The 21839-nt window shown below is 25.1% G+C and overlaps 1 protein-coding gene and 1 long non-coding RNA gene across 2 annotated transcripts in view; one reads left to right on the top strand and one right to left on the bottom strand.

Annotated features, from left to right (window-relative positions):
* The window catches only part of LOC119668139 (putative cyclin-dependent serine/threonine-protein kinase DDB_G0272797/DDB_G0274007), a 43612-nt gene extending 32812 nt beyond the window's left edge, over positions 1-10800 (bottom strand). The window contains exon 1 of the mRNA XM_038077545.1: positions 10670-10800. Coding sequence (XP_037933473.1) covers positions 10670-10718 — 49 coding nt within the window. The 5' untranslated portion in view covers positions 10719-10800. The remainder of the gene's footprint in view (positions 1-10669) is intronic.
* Positions 1-21066, top strand: part of LOC119668140 — a 59392-nt gene extending 38326 nt beyond the window's left edge. Inside the window, exons 2-3 of the long non-coding RNA XR_005251463.1 lie at positions 20320-20636; positions 20763-21066. This is a non-coding gene — a long non-coding RNA (uncharacterized LOC119668140). The remainder of the gene's footprint in view (positions 1-20319; positions 20637-20762) is intronic.
* The last annotated feature ends 773 nt before the right edge of the window (positions 21067-21839 follow it).

Below are 21839 nucleotides of genomic sequence, written 5' to 3'. Positions count from 1 at the left end.
TGTAGAGAAGATTTGACAATAGCGAACAGTGATGAGTAGGCATTTGAAGCAATCAATAGAAAAATTCTTGAAAAATGTATGGTTCCATAAGTGTTGGTGACGTGTGTCAAATTAGATGGTGCGATTAACAGTGCACGGAAATGATCATAGTCAACCATATAAATATTCAACGATTTTCATAGCTTGATCATGTCGTATAAATGAATGAAAATGCTTTGTCTAGAAAGGTAGTGAAAGTTATTGTTGTTTAAGTTGTAAGGATAGCAGCCTGTTTCCACTGTTTATTCCAATTCATTTAGATTAAAATATCATAAAATCTTCTTTTTTGTTACGAGTGAACTTAATCAAATAGAAAATGAGTGTGATTTTATTGCTGATGACAATTTTCCATCTTATATTAAATTAGATTTTATTAAATTAAATTAAATTCTATGAAAAGTTTCTACTATTATCTTAGTAGAGAGAAATAATACGATCAAAGAATGTGCTTTTTGCTACAATTAAGTTTTGCTGAAACATTTAGCCTTTTAATAAAAGTCAGCTGTTCCCCCGTTTCAGAACTCTTGCTACTGGATTCTGAAGCTCTCACTGAAAAGATATGGAATTTCACTAAAACTGTCATTACCTTTCAAGCAGAGAGTATACTTTATAACATCAGACACACCTATTTGTTACAATAACAGTATTGGCTAAGAACTCCTAGTATTAGATTAGCTTGAAAGATCACTCTGTAATATCTTTTTCCTTGCAAAGATAATGCGCCATAAAGAATTCCACTACAAATTTAGTGCTCTTTCAGGAAAATATGATTTTATTTCACGACAGATAAAGAAGGTAAAGAATTCTACTTAAAGTGTCATTACCTTCCACTTAGAGACGATATTCTGTCACCTAAGACACACAGACATACAGACATTGTAGCAATCACAGCGTTGAATAAGAAATTTTAGCAAGAAATGAGTTTTAAGGTTCTCATTGCGATATCCTATTCATTACAAAGATAAAGAGACCAAAAGAATTCTATGGTCTTGATTCTATTAAATTTGTTATTTCCATTCAGGGAGAGATGGATGTTCCGTTATCTTAAAAACATCTCTCTTCTTGTAATCGTAACATTGGTTCTACCTATGTAATTTGTTACTATCTATTACTGTTTGCTTGGTTGCAGAGGCATGTCAGTAGATATCTTTTCTCTGTCCATAAGTGGCGATTTTTCCTCGTTATAAAAAAGAAAATAAAAAAAGAAATGGAAAAAACTAATTTCATTTCATCGAATTTAAATGATTTATCACATATTTTGTTATTACCAATAAACAGTCTGATAAACTGTTAAAAAAATGCTTTCCTTAAAACCCGTTTCTTATGGAGGTTAGCGCTGGGCCAGAGTTCTTTGCTACTACTACTGCTATTAGTACTACTACTACTACTATTTTCTCTTTAATTATTTATAATAATTTTATTCTTGGTACATTTCCAAATCACAATTAAGTTTAAATAGTTATTATATATAGTTTAATATATAGTTTGTTATTATAGTTCATGATAATTCCGACAGATGTAGTTTAAAAAGTAAATAATGAAATTAATCTCTTATTTTTGATACTATAACTCTTTAAATCATTGTAAAAATTGTTTTATTTAATTGTTTTGTTAGACAAATATCATTATATTTTTTTTTTACATTAATATTGTAGTTATTATTATAGTTCATAATAACTCCTTATGAACTATATTTTTACTGTAGCAAATATTTGCAACAGCCTGTATCTGAATCATATAAAAAAAATAATATTAAAAAAGGTAAAAATTAAAGAAGTAAGTAACAAATACCACTGGAAGATCAATCGTCAAAAAATTGAGCAAAAAAATACACACTCCTTACATCAGTAAAAAAAAAATATCAATAAAAGTGCAAAAATTGTTGGTAATGAACGAAAAGGCACACAACAATAAAACGACATGTGCAATAATGTGTAAAATATGCGTACTTATGTGCTAATGTGTATGTGTGTTACTGAAACAAAATTTGTAATATTAGATACGTACACCGTAGCTGCCTCAATATGATATTGGTGAGCAACTGGGAATCATTGGAATCAATGAATGAAATGCCTAAAAGTGGTAATTTGCGGATATCCGTTTTGTTTTCATATCGATGAACGTGCTTTGTACACATAATATGTATGTTTGTTTTTGTTTTTGTTTTTGTTTTTGTTATACGTAAAGCTATTTACACATACAATATAACAAAACTTATACGCACAAACCGACACGCATACAGTATTCATGTAGAGTGCGGTAGAACAAAGCTCAAACCCCAGTTGTTATGTATGAGCACGTGCTCAAATGTATGAGGTATTAAAGGATATTTTAGCAATGTTGCCCTTTAATTTTTTCTGATTCCCTAAACAAACATAAATAATGCAATATACGAGTACCATGAATGCGTGTGTGTGTGTTTGTGTTTGTGTGTGCAAAAGTTAGTCACACATTTATGTGGGGCAATATATGACTTTTTGTTAAATAAGTTTGTTTCTACATTTATGTATATATATATGTATATATATATGTATATATATATGTATATATATATGTAGATATATATGTGTATATGTACATTGCTTTCTCTGTGTGTATATATGGTAGGTGTAAACGAATCAAATCCTTTTTTGTTGGTATTAACGGAAATTAATATTGATTGATGTGAAATTCAGTTAACGGTACTTTTAATGTTTGCAGCTTCTAGCTTGTTGATAAAACTTAAGCTTACTTATATAAATTCACATCCACAACTCTTCCAATCATCATTCACATACACATATAATAACATAGTACGTGCATTTCATATACATATTTATACTCCTATATATATACATACTTATGCTCTTTTTATGTTAGTTTTGATATGGACGTGTTTGTTTATTAGCAGTTATTGGGTTATAATTTTCAAGGGTTAAGATTTGTTACTGACACAAGGTGCAAAAATGACACATTTATTTTGATAAACGTTCAGAATAAAAGGTGATTTTAATGGCAAAATTTGCACTGAGTAGTAAATTATGAGAATCGTACAAATAATTATAAGAGTATAAATAAAATCCACTAAAGACAATTCGTGATTGAAACAAACAGTTTTCTTAACAATTTTTCAAAATAATATAAGAAAAATAAGAAACTAATTTATTTATAAGAATTAATAATACTTAAATTAAAATGAAATAAAATTTATAAATAAATTTCTAATTATAAATGAAATAAAAAATAGTAAACATAAAAAATAAATATATTTCTTTCTTTTATAAATAGAAAACAAAAATTGTTATAAGAAATAAAATAAAAAATAAACAGATGAAAACAGATGGAAATATATAAACAGATGAAAAAAAGTAATGAAAATAAATTAATTAAAAAGAAAAACACAAAAATAAAAAAATAAAAAACTAAAACTAAAAGAAATTAAAAAAATATAAAGAAAAAAAATTTGAAAAAATTAAAAATTATTATATGGAATTAAACAAATTTAAAAAGATGATAATAAAGTATAATAAATAAATTATATAAAATATATTTATTTTATTATTTTTTATAATAAGGAAAATAAATTAAATGTAAAAAAAGAATTATGAAATAAAAAAGAGAAAAATTAAATGAATGAAACAAGCGAAAAAATTAAATAAAAAAAAAACAAAAAAAAAAAGAAATAGGAAAGTATTTAAAAAAAAATAAGAAACAAATTATTATATGAAATTTAAAAATACAAACATATGACTTAGTCAGTCACCAATTTTTAACTTATAATAAAAATGTAACCTAAAAAGTAATAGAACACGACTACGATAGGCTGCTCTACTTAGCACTATCTAATCTCAAATTAGTCAGTGAGATGGGTGGGACTCTGCAGAAATCACCTAGCCATCATAAAGTAAAAGTGCCAAGATGCACTAACTCGTAAAAGGCTCAACATAAGACTTGTACTTAAAGTGAACAAAAAATCTCAACATCATTTGCTAAAGTAATGCAATCAATTCATAGTTGTTGACTTGCTTTTCGCAAAAGCAATAATTTTACAAATCAATAATTACATTAAAAAAATGAAAATATTTATATGAAAAGCATAGTTTACTTATTCACGCTATTCAATAAGAATACGTTAATATAAATATATTCCTAAAGTAAACTCTTTAGGAATCACTAGAAGAAAAGTAAACCCTTCGATCTTGAGATTTTTAACTCAACTTTAAATATTGTTACTATTAAAGTAAAAAAACTTATACTGACATATAGTCTTTTCAAATTATAAAAAATTATTTTATACGTAATACAGAAAATCAGTCAAGTACTATGGCTTTTTCAATGTATCACGATGAATTTTACTGAGAACACTACAAACAAAAGTTTATTCAAACTGTAATTTAAATATTTCCTTCATATTTAATTACCAATAGATATATATGTTAATGTAGAGAAATAAAGAAGTCAAGTTTTAGCAAGAAATTGTATTATAATTTTTGAAAAACTCTTCTTAAAGGTTTGGGAACTTTTAGGGACTGGGGAACTGCCAAACAAACTTATATTGGAGTCCATATAAAATTTAAAACAGAAAATAAATGATTAAAGTAATGTACTATAGGTAGCTCCATACATAGGTAGCTCTATAAGGAACAGACGTACTTATATTAAATATTTTTCCTAAGTTAAGTCTATGGATCTGTTAAAAATGAACTACATGAAAAATATTGTTGTTGTTCTATAATTAATTATTCTTGAGGTGGGTAAAAGAGAAATCATACAAAAAAAAAAAAATACAGAATGTTTGTCGATATTTCGTAAACACGTAAAAATGTAAAGTAAACGAAAAAGAATTGAAATCAATGAAAACAACTGAAAATACTATTTCGAATACTCTGACCCATTGTGTGATGTCTGCATTAAGGAGACTTATAAAATAATACTTTTTATTGGCTTTCTTATTTTTCAAACAACAAGACTAAGCCTTTTAGTGTTTTTTGAATAATTCTGCTATTTGAAAAAAATAAATTATATGAGAAATAGTTTTAAATATGAAGCAATGAATTTATATGTAAACAAAAATTAGTCACAGTAGACCAATGACTATGTCGATGGCACCTAACATATCCCACACTGCTTGTTAATTTAAACTATTTACAAAAACACTGATTTAAATTTAAAGATAATATAATATTTTTGTTTTTACTTTCAACTGAGTAACTGAATTTTACAAAAATAGATACAAGGTAAATGGGGAAAGGTTTATATGAAAAATAAAATTTCTGCTAACATTGGCATATTTAGATTTGAATTGCATTGTTAATACATTTCAGCAGTATGATTTTGAGGTACTTGAGTTTGCATAAAAAATATATTACTTTTACTTTCTCTCAGCCTTTGAATGCATTTGCTATAATTAGTATTTAAACTATTTAATTCATGGAAGAAATTTTCTATATATATTGAAAATATGTTCTTTTTAATTATTTATAAAATAGCCTAGAATGCCTAATTGAGGAAATGTAGACCTATTTTTATTTCATCAATCAATAATAGTTTCTATTTTTATAACTTTAAAGTTGGATGTTTATGAGTTACTATTATAAGCAACATTATACCTTTCTCTTATGCAGTCTTTGCGTCTGTTACTATTAATATATTATAACTAATTAATTATAATGAGTATATGAACCATGTAATCCATTTATAGCACAATTGTTTTATATGTATTAAGAATTAGTTTCGAATTATCCACTACAAAATCCTTCTAGTTAAGCTTCTAGGAAGAGTTACTAGTTTAGTAAATCTTCCTAGAAAACGTAAGTATCTTTTCATCACTTCACCTATCTAACACAGTTTTTATTTTATTACGTTAATTTAAATCAATTAAAATTACATTTATTTAATAAATTACTTCAACAATATCAACCGCTTTAAATAAATTGACTTGTTTTTTAATTTTTTCAACTTGGTTATAGGATAAATAAACTTTTAATTGCCAATTGGCTTAAAGCATTTATATCTTTTTTCTTGATATATCTTTTTTAATTTTTTAACATAAATACTTTTTGCATTTGTAATTATGATTGCAGAGTTTATTTGCTACTTTCCTTATGAGAGCGTAACCTTTTCTGATTGCTTTAAATCTGAAAGATTCTTTTTTACTTTTTATTGTCCTTATATACGAAAGATACCAACTTTTTATTTTATTCCGAGAAATTTTTTCTTTCAATGTTGTGCCGAAAAGAACATTTCATGTTTTTCAATAAAAGAAGAAGTGCGCACAATTTGACCATAAAACAGAAAAGGGCTACATAAAAGGTACTGAGTTTTGCTCTTTTATGTCTGCAAGTGCTAAAGAATTCTGCTTTTATAATTATTATACGATCTACTTTTATTTTTTTGTGAGATATAGCATTTGTGTAATTGTAACAGTTCCATAATTTTTTTCTGATTTTTACTTTTTTTTAACAAAGTAAAAAGTTTTTGGACCATCGCTTTTGAAGGGAGTCATTGACTTTATTTCTGTTTTCATTAAAAATTTACCTTCATTAACAAGGAAGAGGAAAAATACAATATTTATATAATTTAAAAAAATTTTTAACATCTGAATAAAATTTTGTTTTAATTTAAATTTTAAATTAATTTCATTAATATTTTAAATTAATTTAGTTTGTTCTAGTTTAATAATATTTTATTCTAATTTATTAAGATTTCAATTTAATAAAATATTAAATAAATTAAATAAAATTTTGTTTTGATTTTAAGAGAGGTTTCGAAAAGTAGGGAAATACAATAACAAAAATTATTTTTAATTTCTTGATTTTTATAATTTTTTTTTGAATTGAATATAATTGCGTATTAATTTAATAAAATTATATTTTTAATTAATAAAACTATGCTTCAAATATTATTGAAATTAATTAAAATTGAGTTTGGTCTATTTTTCTATTGTGTAATTATGTAACTGTATTTTTATATAATCAAATTTAATATTTTGAATTCTACACATAATATTTAATAATAACATTTTTGTTTGATTAATGATTTTTAAATTTAATGAAATTGTATTTTGATTTGATAAAATTTAATTTAAATTAATATAATTTTATTTCATTTAATAAAATTTTATTATATTAAAATTAAATTGTATTATAATTTTATAAAATATTATTTAAATATAATTAAATATTTTATTAATTTAATAATATTTCAATAATTCAAACATTTATTTTAATTTATTTCTTCACGTTTTAACGAAATAAAATAAATATCGCATTGAATTTTAGATTGCTTTCAAAGTTACTCATACGTCTTTCATTATTTCGCAGATTTATGTTTCTGATATTTTTATATTTGCTCTAATCGTTAAGGAATTTGTATTTTTCATTTTTGTATATACTATTATCAGTTTATTATTATAATTATTTTCAAATATATGAACTAAATTTTTGCACAAGTGTGTGACAGTGACGTATACTTGAGTTTTATTTTGACAATGTTACTCATACGTGACGTGGACCCTATACAAAACTTTCTATTTGCTAGTTGGTCGGCAGTACAGAGTAATCTTTTACAATACAGCAATTAGAAGAAATAAAATATTTAGTTGTTTGAAATAAAATTAAAAAAAATAATTCAATATTTTGTTTATTGTATTTTAATTTATTAATTAATTAAATAAAAAATATTTGTCTGAATTATTTTAAATTATTTTTAGTATAGACAATGTTTTTTTTTTGACAGTAAAGAATGTTAAAATGGTGAATAGTTCAAATTAGTATAGAAAAAAAAAATTGTATATATATTAGAATTGTTAAGTATTTTAAAAATTAATTTTAAATGAGCATATTTTATGTCATTTGGGAAAATAAATATTTTAGTAAGAAAGGGCATAATAAAGAGAAATTTAAACACAATGATTAATTTTTATTTTAGTAAATTTTTTATTTGATTGACTAAAAGTTGTTTTCAATATCTAAACATTATTATAAATCCTCATTCAAAATACATATGGGTTTTATTTATACGTTTGTAATTTTTACATTTCTAGAGCTAAGTCTTGAATTTGAACGCCATTCAAATTTAAAATCCTGGTTCATATACTCAATCACGATTCGTCATGCTTGCTTACTATGCTAATCAAACTCGGAGTTTTTTGGTATTTTTAAAAAATTGTATTTACAACAGTTATATTAATGCACTAGATAAATACTTGTTAATGTTATTATATTTATTTGTACACAAATATTACGAAAAAAAAATTTTATCATATTTTTAATAAGGATTATTGTTTAATAGTTATAAAAATTGTTAGAAAAATTTGATTAAATTATTTATTTCTTTTAAAAAATAAAAAAACTGTTTTATAGACTTTTTTAAAGGTCATTTATGTGTATAATGATTTGTTTTTAGACAACCAATATAATATAATAACATCATAGTAAGAAAATTTTTTTATTTTTGAGCAAAAGTTATGAACAAAGTAATGCAATATATAAGTCATTAATCTCTTAAGGCCATATTATGTAGAATGTCATTGGAGCGTCAAAATTGGTTTTTTGGGCTATGATGAAAATGCATGTTATGCAGACTGTCACAGAATTTGTAATAATTTGCTTCTAAAAGACACAAATGTTGAGTATAAGTACTTTTATTACTTACACTGTTTTTTTTTTAGATGACGAGGCACATTTGGGCTCGTCTCTCATGACCTAATTTGAACCGACTTAATGTTTTTTCTCTCTCACTTTCAATATTATAATTTGTATTGAAAACAACAATTTTGCTTATGATCAACCCATGACACTCTACATAACATGGCCCTTATAAAGTATATTTCGTGTTAAAATATCTTGTCCTTACAATATCTATAATCACAACTGTAATCAGACAGAGAAAAAGGAAACTATTTTTTATTTCTCCGTACATACCATATTTTAACTACCTCAACTAAGTTTCTCTTCAATCATGTTAGGTAGCAAACTGAGAAACTTAATAGGTTCTTAAACCATATTGAATGATAAAAATAATTATGTAGAATTAGATAAATTTCTTATTAGACATCATGCACTAGAGAGCTCTCTAAATTAATATAACGATTTGATTTATTTGTATATTTAAGCAATTCTGTATACAAAGTGTTTACATCAAAAAGATCAAAGCACTTGTTAGTAGCTTTCTAAAAGTATGTAAAGTTTGATATAGAATATATTATGGATATATTCAGTGTTTATATCTAATATTAAAAATCTCAATGTAATCAGCATTCTATTTGAATTAGAAGAACATATGTCAAAAGTAAGACATGTATCGTATTACTGTATTTAAGCATTTCCATAAACTTTTTATTTAAGAAAACTCAATTTTATTACTTAGCTATAAGTTTTAGTCATAATATGCTAAACATTTTTTTAATACATTTTATATATCGTAATATATGCTGCTTTATTATACTTCACCACATGTATTGTAATAATTGCAATTGTTGTTGTGATGAATAATTAAACTTAGATTTGTTAGTATTGATATAGTGATACTTGTATGTTAAATATAACAAGTCCACTCATAAGTCTTATAGTATGTTCAAGAAGAAACTTGTATTATAATAAATTTTATTTATTGTAATAAACTTAAATGCAATTACATCCTCAAGTTAGCTTCATTTATTGTAATAGGTGTATTTTTTGCTGCCTTCTAATAATATGAGAGTTGTAACCATTAAAATCTAGGACAGTATTTAAATTCCGCATCGAAATATTTTAATGAGAAAATTTTGCAGATCTAAGTGGTTCGCACCAGATACAATTGGTTTTTATTAAATCTAGTTAGTATAAAAAAACTGTGCTATTTTAAAAACACACTTTTTGTTTATTATAACACTTGTAAATTGAAAGCTCTAGCTTACACATTTTTTATGGAATAAGTTTGGATATATATATATATAAAAAGTCTACTCCAATTTAAAACTTCCGTAAAAGAAAAATAAATGACTATACTAGATGTTGCTGAAAGTCCTTAGTTGAAATATGAGAATGCAGTAGAATATGAATATCTGAAACAAAAGATAGCTACCAGTCGGCAAACAGCTATAGCAATTATTGCTGACAATTCTTAGTATTAAAATGTTTGAAAATGTAATAGAATGTAAACATCTTAAAAAAATGAACTACAATAAATGCTTTTATTGTTTTTGCATTAAATTGAAACTTGGCACTTGAATTAAATAATATAGCATATTCAAGGTATAAATTTTATAATCATAAAAAAAGTTATAAAAATCTAAATAGTTGAAAAAAACAAATTCGTTATGTTTTGATTCATATTTTATATTACTATTTTTAAAAATTATATGTATTCAGTTCTTATGTGTTTGTCAAGGTAATTAGAGACATTCAAGTCTATGTGCCAAGAATTGGTTATAAACACAAAAATTGTACTCTTATAACACATTTAAAAAGAAAAATTTTTATTAAAAAATACTTTGTCATCGAAGATTTATGGCTTTTGCTAATATTTTTAGATTATTTTTAACTTTAAATATTATATATATTAACAGAATTAGTTTTGTTAATAAAACATGAACAAAAGATTTTCAAAACTTGGTTTTAGTCACATTTTAACATGCAATAATCAAACGTATTTACACTTAAGAAATTACCATCCAAATTTTTATAAATTTCGTTAATAACTTTCCACTGTGAACCCATATTGGAACGTTAGATTTTCTTATGATGATTTTAGATTTAAAGAAAAATTTTCTTTTTTTTAAAGATATTTCGTATAAACACAAAATTCAAAATTAATTTAAGTAATATTCAAAAAATGGTTAAAGCTTTCTTATGCGAGAAATTTTTTAATAAAAAATTTACCACTTTGAATATGTATTCTTTTCATTAACAAAATATATTTATGCTTATAAATTCACAATCGCTAAATAATTTTACTAAATTTTTATAAAATTGTGAAAATTCGTTTTCGTGCTTTGAATTAAATAATTTTTTTTTCTTTTCAAAGATGCACTTTACGCGTTTCGTTTGTCGAATATCGTTGAAATTGTCGTTTCGATTGAAGAGGCGAATTTTGTTTGCCTGAAAAATGTATTTTTTCATGTAGAAAGATGAGAAATGTTGTGCTTTAAGTATCTATAAGATATTTATTTTTTCATATACAGATACCTAAACACAAACACTCAATGAAACACAGCTGAAAAAACTTAGCTGGCAACTTTTCTGTGTTGGAATTGTTGTGGGCAGCATAGTTATTTAGCAGGTGTTGGTGATTGCAGAGCTTTGTGTTGGTAAATGAAAAAAGAAAATCGCATTTTCTTCTGTTTTTTTTTTTATTAAAAAAAATTTATTTTTTTTTTATTCTTTAAATTTATCATGCGGTGAGAGTTTTCTATATTGCTGGGGTGAGCATTGTTGTGGTGCTAATTTATTTTTTAATTTTTGCTAATTTTTTTATTTTTGCTTATTTTGCTAGTTCTCTTTACAAAAAAACGGAGAATTATAACATAAGAATCTCTACAAAAGAATAATTAAAAAATATTAACTTAATTACTTAAATATTTTTATTTGATGTATAATTTTCTTGTTAATTCCACAACATAGTTTTCCTCTAAGAAAGCACGCTCTTTCATTTTTGTTGTTGTTGCTAAAGCTCTTGGGTGTTATATGAGTACACTAGATGCTGTGTATCTGATATAATATTATCTTTAATTTTTTTATTATAATTATTAAATTAGTCTTTTTTCTTATCTTTCTCCACCTACTCAATTCAGAAGATTTCATGCAGGTGCGATTATTGCTTTCCAAATCTTTGGCATCCAGAAATTACAATCATTTTTATTTTTACTGCTGTTTTCATGCTTCATATTCACATTTATTTGTTTATCTAATTATAAAGAAAATAATGATGTGATGATGCAATTGCAATTTAAGATTGAAGTCAAAAATTTCTTGTATATATGAAATTGATTGAAGTATTATTTGATTAATAAATTTAACGTAAACAGGAATTGTAAAAAACAGCAAAGTTTATAACTTTCAAGAGAAAAAAATATACATTTATTAAATATATAGCGATATAATTATATTTAGTTATATATTTACATGCTTTAATCTTACATCTCAGAAGTAGTAGCGAAGTAGTTTTACCTCTGAAACAAACACATTAACTATTGACCGAATACATGATAAGAACAAGAACAAAATTTAACGAACTGTTAAATATCTAGGATCAAAAATGTTATATAGTTTATTCGAAGGAACTGCATAAAAGAAAATACTGCATACAAGCATCGCTACAGGAACTGCAGCAATGCTTGTAGAAATTGCAATGAACCGAATGCAATGGAAACTCTGGAGCATCTGCTGTGTAACTGTCCGGCTCTTTCGAGAACTCGACAAAAATTTTTGGAGGCTGCTAGTTTTACTGGACTGGAGTACATACCTGAGGTAGCTGTTGAACTTTTAATACTATTCACTAATAACACGTGCATTGTGAGTAATGCATACTATCGTTAAAAATAAATCTCTGTTTTAGTATCGTAATGAAGTTTTTTGGTCTGTCTTATTATATATATATTGATAAAATAATATTCAGATATATGTTTACTTGTTTTTATCTTATTATACATATATCGATATTATATTTCGATATACATCTATTTTATTTAGTGTAATTATACTTATGTTGATATAATGATACTTAGATATATATGTCTGCTTGTTTTGTGCTTATTATAAATATATCGATATAGTGACATCCACATATCCAGTTGTCTATCTGCCTATCTGTTAATACATAAACTAGTATCTCAGTTTTTGAGGTAATCAATAAAAGTTTGCATAGTGACCTTCTAAATTCAAGTTTTTGAAATCAACACTTAGATAAAATTTGTTCGATAACACCCATCGTGGCCATATAAATGGTTCCTCAAAAGTACTTTATATTTTAAATATAATATAAGGTATGATTTAGGATAAATAAAAATTTTAAAATTGCCCACAATGTATCTGGATTAAGTCAACTCGAGTCTGTCTGATGTATTGGTTGCAATTTCAGTAACTTATATTCAGAAAAAAAATTGATCTGAAGCTATTTTCTGTAAGGAAGGATTAAACGATTTGACTTTAAAACATACTCTTATTTGGATAATGTTTTAGTTTGAAAATAGTGTGAAGAAAATGCATTAAAAATACTAACATTCGATTTAATTCTAAGCCATTAAATTAAATATTATGACTATTTAATATTATTTTATCATTGAATTTGTCACGCTGCATTTTAATAAAAAAAGCAGAATAACTACCAGGCGTCTGCGATACTTAGTTTGTATCAACCAAGTCAATGAGTAAGACATTGCATTATATATATGTAATAGTATATTAAAGTGCATGACAATTTTTTGGTGACTAAGTTTTGATTCAGAAAGTTTCTAAAAAATTTAAACAGATTTAAAAAGTTATAAATAAATCAATGTTAATATTACAAGAAGATGTCAGAGTCATGCGTTTATGAATAGTTCTCACGTTTTTACCTATGTCAAGTAGACATTACAGATGACGCGTGGTCTAGACATCCTAGCATGTCCATCAATCAGTGAAACGTAGAAAAATTTGATTGTGCTTATGATTTAAACAGATTGTGTTTTTTATTTACCTTTACAGAGGTCATTAGAGAAATAGAAATGACGTATAGTTCACATGAAGCGATTTCCAAAAATGATTTTAATTTAAAATAAGTGACTGTAAAGCCTTTACCGAAAATTTGTTGGTGGTCCAAAAATTCGTGGCAAAACTAAACATTACTGAAACGGAGCAACCATTCTATGACATTCTAAGACTTTTTCAATTTCCCAAACTCAAAAGGACCACCAAAGACAACCTTTTCAACAATAGATGAAATGAAAACGACATTGCAGAATTTTAACAGAATAGATATTCCAGTTGTGTTTTTGAAAACCAAAACTTAAGCGTTTTTTATTAAATTAATAAATAGACCTAAATAACAATCGGCAGAGTTTAAAATTAATATTAACACACTTTTTTTGTTATAAATTTTTTTTTTTTTTTAAATTAAGACTCATGCTTTTTCAACACATGTTAAATTTGACTACACACCTCTTTTTATATATATGATTGATTATTATTACTTTTTGTTAAATAGAAAATATAAAGACTGTTTATTTTAAAAACACACTTTCCAAAAAAAAATAAAAAAAAAACATTTAATATTCTGTACATTTTTTTCGCTGTATCTTTAAAATATTAAAAAATAGATCAGCAATATATCTCTAAAATATGTTAGGTGTTGGTTTGCTTACATATGAAGTATGTAATCTAAAATATTCGAAAAACAAAGAAACATTTAACATATTAATTTTTTTAATTTATTGAGTTGAAATTATTAGGTTTTCAAAATGTTGGTAAAATATTTATGAAGACATTGGATAATCTATAGAATTAAAAATCTATGAAAATTCAAATTTTTGTGTAACCTGAACTGTGAAATCGATTCACCGATCAGATATGGCCCCAAAAAATTGAAGACTGGTTCTAGACAAGCATGGACATAAATACAACAGGTGTTTTGAACACGCGTTGCAAGCGATATTACAGGGTAGGCTGAGTCTAGCTTCATGCCGTCTTATGATCCAGTGCCCTATAAAGATAGATATTTACCTAGATAGCTTTGATTGTATCTCATTTGGTAAAAGTATGCAAAATATTTTAGTTTTGCAAGAGGAGAGTACATTTTTTTCAATTCGTTTTAAAATAAGCACCTAATCATATTTTATATATTTTCTAAACATGTGTATCAATATAATTTTAGCCAATTTTTTGGTCAAATTACTTATAGTCCATTATTTAAAAGTTTAAATTGAAGAAAATTGATTTGGTTCGTTTTGAAATAAATTTTAGTTATACAATATTAATTTCTTTTACAATCCTTCCATTTATTTATTTTTCACTTAGCTAATATTAATATTGATTCATAAAAGTTATAGAAGAGGAAGAAGAAGACGAGTAAGAAACTTAAAATAAGTTTACTTTAATCTATTAAGAATTGCTTTGAATAACTTTTTAGATTTTATTTTTAGCAATTTAACATTTTGCTCCGCTTCAATTTTTCCAGGATCTATGTAATATTCATTTGTGCAATAAAGCAAACCAACATTGAAGCATAAGATTGCAGTACTGCTCCCTTTATTACTCGTATTTTCCCCCTAGCTAAGCTTAGGAATTTATGAAAGAAATTGCGGAAGTTATTAAAATGCAGTTAAAATTTGTTCACCAAACACAATAAAATTTCATAAGTAAGCGTAATCCTTAAATATGAAATAATATAAAAAATAAATAAAAAATCGAAAAGTCGTAGGCGAAATTGGTAGTGTGAATGGGTTTTGGGTAGTGTGTAAAGTGCAAAGCCGAAGAAGGAGTGGTAATGATTTCTTAGTCTGTTTGGGTGTGCATTAGTGCCAAGTGGCAGTAATGCAAACGTTTTCACTAGTATTATGGTGGAATGGTTGGTAAAATATTTATTAGGGTCGCATTTGTACACACATAAAACTTGAAGTGCAGCATTGAGCACTGAAATGTGTACAGGAAGTAACTCGAGTGAGTGCCCATCGCCAAGCCAAGTATTCTATAAGGAAAAATTCATAAGTAATCGAGCCAGCCGAGCAATGGCTTTGGGTGTGCCGAAGTGAGAAATAATGCTTCAAAAATTTTATGACAACCGTAAAATACTTTTGCTACGTAAACATGCTGTTTTAATTGTAGAAACTTTTTGATCTTAAAGGCCATGTTAAATTTACATTTTCGACATAAAATCTTGTCGTTAAAAAGTTATTTTAACTGCTTTAACTGTTTAATGCACTTGTTTTAAAAACTTTTGCTATAGATGCAAAGATTTGTATTCGCAAGATTTGTGCTCTTTTCTAAATTTTAATAAAAATGTGTAATTTTTTCATATTTTCATCGTATATTTTTCTGCATCATTAACTCATATAAATGACGTTGTTACAGCAACGATTATATTAATAAATGTATGTGTATATGCAGGTACTTATAGAGAAAAAAAATAATATATATAATATATGTATATAAATTTATATTTTTGAAAGTACATCTTATTTTTGCCAAAAATCTATTAAATCAACTGTAAATTATAATATCGCAATTAGTGGTTGACATAGCGCGTGCTGTACATTATTTTCCAATTACGCTAATTAAAATTGATTTGACCTCTAAACCATTTTCATACCCTAAACATTAAAATTACAGACAAAAAAGTGCTTAGCAACAAATTCTCATTGTTCTTCTATTTTTTTATAATTTTATAAAGATTTTTCTTTAAGAAAAAGTTGATTATTTCAAATCTTGTTTATTTATTAGCCAATTTTTTTAAAAAATTACCAAGTCTGTACCAATGATGAATTCATTCTAATTAGTACAATTTTTCAATATATATTTTCATAGTCATCGCTGGTGCTACTTTGCTTTTGTATTTACACAAAAATATTCTAAATGACAAATCTTAAAATAATATTTCAAACAAAGAATCAATAACTTTTGTGCTTTATACTGGCGCAGGTGAAATTTTTCAAATTATTTCCAAAAATAAATTTCCTAGCAAAAGATACAAAGATACAAATGAAAATTTACTAAAATTTCAAAAATATTTCTGTTCAATTTTGTTATTTTAAGCTTGCCGAGAAGTAGCTAAACAAAAATTTTGACTATAGGAAAACAAATAAAATAATTTCTATAGATTCAGAAATTGAGTGCAAGTGTTGCCAACTATAAATTTGTTAGCAATTATTTATGTTTTTATTTTTTTATTTTTTTACTGAAATAGTTTATTCAGCCATAAATTTTATAATGATTATACATAATTTATTATGTAAGTTTTAATTAAAATATGCAATTAAAATTTATGCATAATTGTTGTAAAAATATTTATATTGCATCATGAATTTTCCATTTTCAATAGATGACTGGTGGGAGAACCATAATATTATTTTTATGCCCAAAGACAATTTTATTACCAACAATTTAAAATGTAACGTTTGTTGAAGTTTTTCAGTAATGTTTGCTTCATGTGATTCATTTCAGTAAGTTGAGTCTTTTGCTTAAAAGAAATATTTAAATTATTGCAAAATCTCTTTAAAAATACAGGGTTACCCATTGCGTAGTTGTTATTAATATAAAAATTTGTTGGAAATTCTTATTAGAGCCGTGTGCGAGTTCGAGTAAATTGATGGTAAGGTAAATAGAGCCAAATAGTAAATTATGTCGGTATGGCAGCAAATGTTGGTATTTACCAAATATTCGAGTACGGTAAATTAGATAAAAATTAGGTAAATTAAATGTTACCATTGTGAAAATTTTATAAGATGTTGAATAAATATATACCATAAATCAATTTAAAAACTTTTTACCAAAAATAATAAATAAGTGCAATAAATAAATATTTACATAAGTGCAGTGCAAAAAATCCCTAAGAAATTTCAATTTATTTTACCTCAATTTACTCGAACACGCACACGGCCTATAAATGTGTTTTTGTTCAATTAAATGTGTTTGGTTAAAACACATTTCTCACTAAAAATTCGATCAAATTTTTATCAATATATAGTTTGAACCTTGTAATTAATATCTCATATAGAACATTTTTCGGTACTAGTTTCTTTTAAGGTGAATTTCGGTGTCTTGCCGGTGAATAGCTGGAAATTGCTCAGTCGTACCACCACAGCTGTTCGTTTTAAAGTATCGAGAGCTTAAGGATTGTTGCAATGAATACGATCCTTTGCGTAGCCATACAAAAAAAAGTGAAAACAAAAACACATTTTGGATATATGCAGATCCTTTTAAGTTATAGTTGCTTTTCGCCATAAGACGTGTCACATTCGACAAAAAAAATTAATATTTAAATATACATTATCTTGGCGATCAATTCATTTAATGCTAAAATTAAAAGTCCAAGATATATATTTCTTAACAAATTAACCAAATAACAAAAATATCATCTTCAATTTTTCGAAAAAAAAAAATTTCCTTTTGATAATTATTTTTATAACATACGAAATTGAAGGTTCATAACATTTTAAAGTTGAACGTTTCGGGCTTTTTAAAAAAAAGTGAGTCTATCATACCTTTTGCCGAAGTTATATATCAGAGACATAGAGATTTTTTTTTTGATATAATTAGTGATCAAAAGACAATAGCAATCAGAATCGTTTTATGTCAGATCTCTGTCATTTTAAAAAAATTGACGAGCTCAGCCTATTTCACCTCCAAATCGAAAGTTACGCCTTACAATGACTTATTACAGATATAATATAAGACCTTTCGGAATTACCTAATGAAATTTGCTGCCACAGATTGTCTGCTTAACATGGTCCTAACAAATTATGTATTTATTATGTAAAACACTTAATGCTAATTGTTTTCTTATTTATTGATATATGTATTATTAATTTTTGAATAATTTAATATTTAAATTAATTTTAATTTTAAAAATATTTATTTTTTTTGGATTTCCAATTATGTGTTTGCATTTTTAACTCCTTTATTTGATAAGTAGCATGTATTACACATAATTTTTTATATGTATATTTACCAAAAAAGTATTTTAAGTTTTATGCATTAATTTTATTATTTTAAAAGTTAAGAGATTTTTCTTAATGTTTAAACTCCAAATTATTCTTCACATATATTATTTAGATTTATTTACCGATTTTGAATAATTTTTTTATATCGTTCGGTAATAGATTATTTATTACTATTTTTAAAGAAATTTATTCTTTACTACTCCACTTATGAAGTAAAATATATAACGTTATTACTATCAATAAAAAAAATGAACATTTCAATATAATATTTTTCACTAAATAAGGTTCATAAACTTTAGTTTATGATACGTTAGTATATGATTGTACTGTGGATTCTTTCTGAAAATATTTAGTTTAATTTATTTCAATTTCGAGCATTAAAATCGGTTTCATGATATTGGTTTGTTTTGAAGAATAAAAAATTTTATTAAACATAAATTTATCTGTTGTTTTTAAATTAATTTTAAAAATAATTACTTTTTTTTAATTCGAATTACATTTTTATCTCTGTTATTTGATAAGTATCATGTATTATATACAATCATTATTTATATTTCCTTGGAAACTGTTTTGTTATATTAATTTATTTTAATTTCATATAATAATTTTTAAATTAAATTTCAATAGATTTTCAAAAACTCTGGCAACCTTGAACATTCAGAAATAAGTTTCACCTGTGCTTGTTTAATTTCATCTACATCTTTATTTTTATTTTGATTTTTTAATTTTGCTAATTAAATTTAATTTTTCATAAAAAAAAATTCCAAAACTCTTGCTGATTTAGGTCAATAGTTTTTCGCTTGAAATGCTTGAAATGTTTAAATTGTTTAATAAAATTTAATTATTTCTAAAAAGTGTATTTATTTTTTAAGTATGAATAAATTCTAGTAGTAATGTTTTTGCGAATTTATAAATATTATTTAAGCATATTAAATACTCTGCATATAAATTGGATAAATTCTTATTTATATAATTGCTTGTTTTTTTTTTCTTTTGGTTTTATTGCAAATATTTTTTTCGGATTCAATGCCAAATAATAGAACACATAGCTGAGATATATATTTTTCTATTTAAAAATAGTTTTTCTTTTATATTGGAAACGCTTTTAGCCCGAGTGACGAAAATAAAGATGATTTTTATTTGGCAATCAAACTATAACTATAACGAATAATTATTTTCCCTAATACACATGTTATTTAAATTAAATTTAATTTGTCTAAAGACTTGTAAAAATGGCATTATTCGAATGTAAGTTTTCTAAATTTTGAGAAATGGCTGATTAATATCGCATTTAATTTTTTAGACTTACTGGTGGTGATTATTTTAAGAATATATAAATTTAGCGTAAAATGTATATATATTAGAGAATTAGTATAATGAAATTAGTTTATTAATCTAAGTATATTTTGTAGAAGAATAGTTGTAAAGAAACTTTTATTATTTGATTAATTTTTGATGTTTTTATATGTGTGCATATAAGACTTATAGTATTTGTAATGAATAAATCATTTTAATTTTTTAACTAAAATACATTTTGTAAATATTTAGAATATTTGTATATTAAAACGAATTCTGTAAAAATTGTTTTGCATTTTAACAAACATTAAATTTACAGAATATCAATATACGTATAATAATATAAATTTTGAATTGTTATATGGAAAAAAAATTATGATTTTTAATTTTAGCAAACTTAATACCAAAAATCAACATCACAACACATTTAAGCCGATTACAAGAAAAGCTTTTGTGGCAGTTTCCAAACAAAACTAACAATAAAAGACATCTTTGTTCCAGCAATAATTTTCTCAGAAAACAATGAAATGAGTTGAAAAATGGTTAAGGCGTACCAGGAGCCTTCAAGTGATGCTGCACTGTGTGCGCACAGTTTAAGCTGCAAGATGAAAATCGTCTCATTTAACGCAATTTTACACTCCATTTTGTATGGCTTAGAAGGGAGCTTATTAATACGCTACAATGGAGCTAAAAGACAAAATTATTTATGGTAATAAACTAATAAAATAAATTTAAATTAACTAATTGTATTGAAGATAGAACTATTAGATATTCTTATTACTAAGTATAAACTTTAAATATTTTTAGTAATTTTCTAAATGAATACCTATTTTAGTGACAGTCAAGTGGCTGTTCTGTGACTCACTGACGTTTTCTCAACATTAAAGCTTGTATTAAAATGTACTACGAGTACATTTTTTATTGAAGTGTCAATGTATTCATTAGTTAACCTGGTACAGGCACCATATAATAAAGGCAACATCTAATAAATAGTGTGAAATCATTGGTCCATGTGCAAGACAACAACGTTCGCAGAGTTAAGAGCATACATTGAGTACATATCGAATATTTCTACAAAATGAGTTCTATTGGCCACTTCTTCATTTCTGGAGAGAGAAAACACATTGAAATATTGACCTGATTTCTCTGTTAATATAACAAATAGTTTGTGTTTGAGAGGAGTTATTTCTGCACACCTATTCGGAAAGAAAAGAAGAACCAGAGAATATTAAGGCAATAATACTCGCCATCGCTTTAACGACTTTCAATTTAAAACAATTTTGAAAAGAGGAAAATTCTTGGGGCGAAGAAGAATAACAGAAAAAACTTTACTGCGATAATATATCATGGTTATCACAATTAAAATCTCTAAAATAAACTATGAAACTGAATCAACGTAAAGATTATATCAATAGTTAAAAAAAAATAAAGAATCATTAGAAGGAATTAAATGATATTTCTTTAATAATTAAAAGATTGAAACTTGACAGGCACATATTTATTTTATTTTTTAAATTCTGCCGAACGAAACACGGAATCTTACTCTAATGAATTTTAGGGTGTGATAGACAGATTATACCTTAACCACAAAACCTGAGAGTTGTCCAGACTAATGTATAAGCGAAAGAAGTACTTATGTAGGATATAAATCACAGTACTCGGAACGAGTGCGGGCAGTAATTTAAACCTCTTGCTCTAGCGTTCAATATTCAATTTATTCTTTATTTATTAATATTTATTTTGATTTGGGAAAAACTACAAGTCCGAATTTATGGTAGGGTTACAGTAGGTCTGATGGTCGTAGATAAAATCTTACAATATAATAATAGTAATAATAATAATAATAAATAACATCGTCTGGTTAAGACCAAAAGTTGTTTAGAGCATTATTTACCCATATGTCGAAAAATTA

The sequence above is a fragment of the Teleopsis dalmanni genome, chromosome 1, assembly GCF_002237135.1.
Source record: "Teleopsis dalmanni isolate 2A chromosome 1, ASM223713v2, whole genome shotgun sequence".
NCBI lineage: Eukaryota > Metazoa > Arthropoda > Insecta > Diptera > Diopsidae > Teleopsis > Teleopsis dalmanni.
This window is presented reverse-complemented; position numbering and strand designations above follow the sequence as displayed.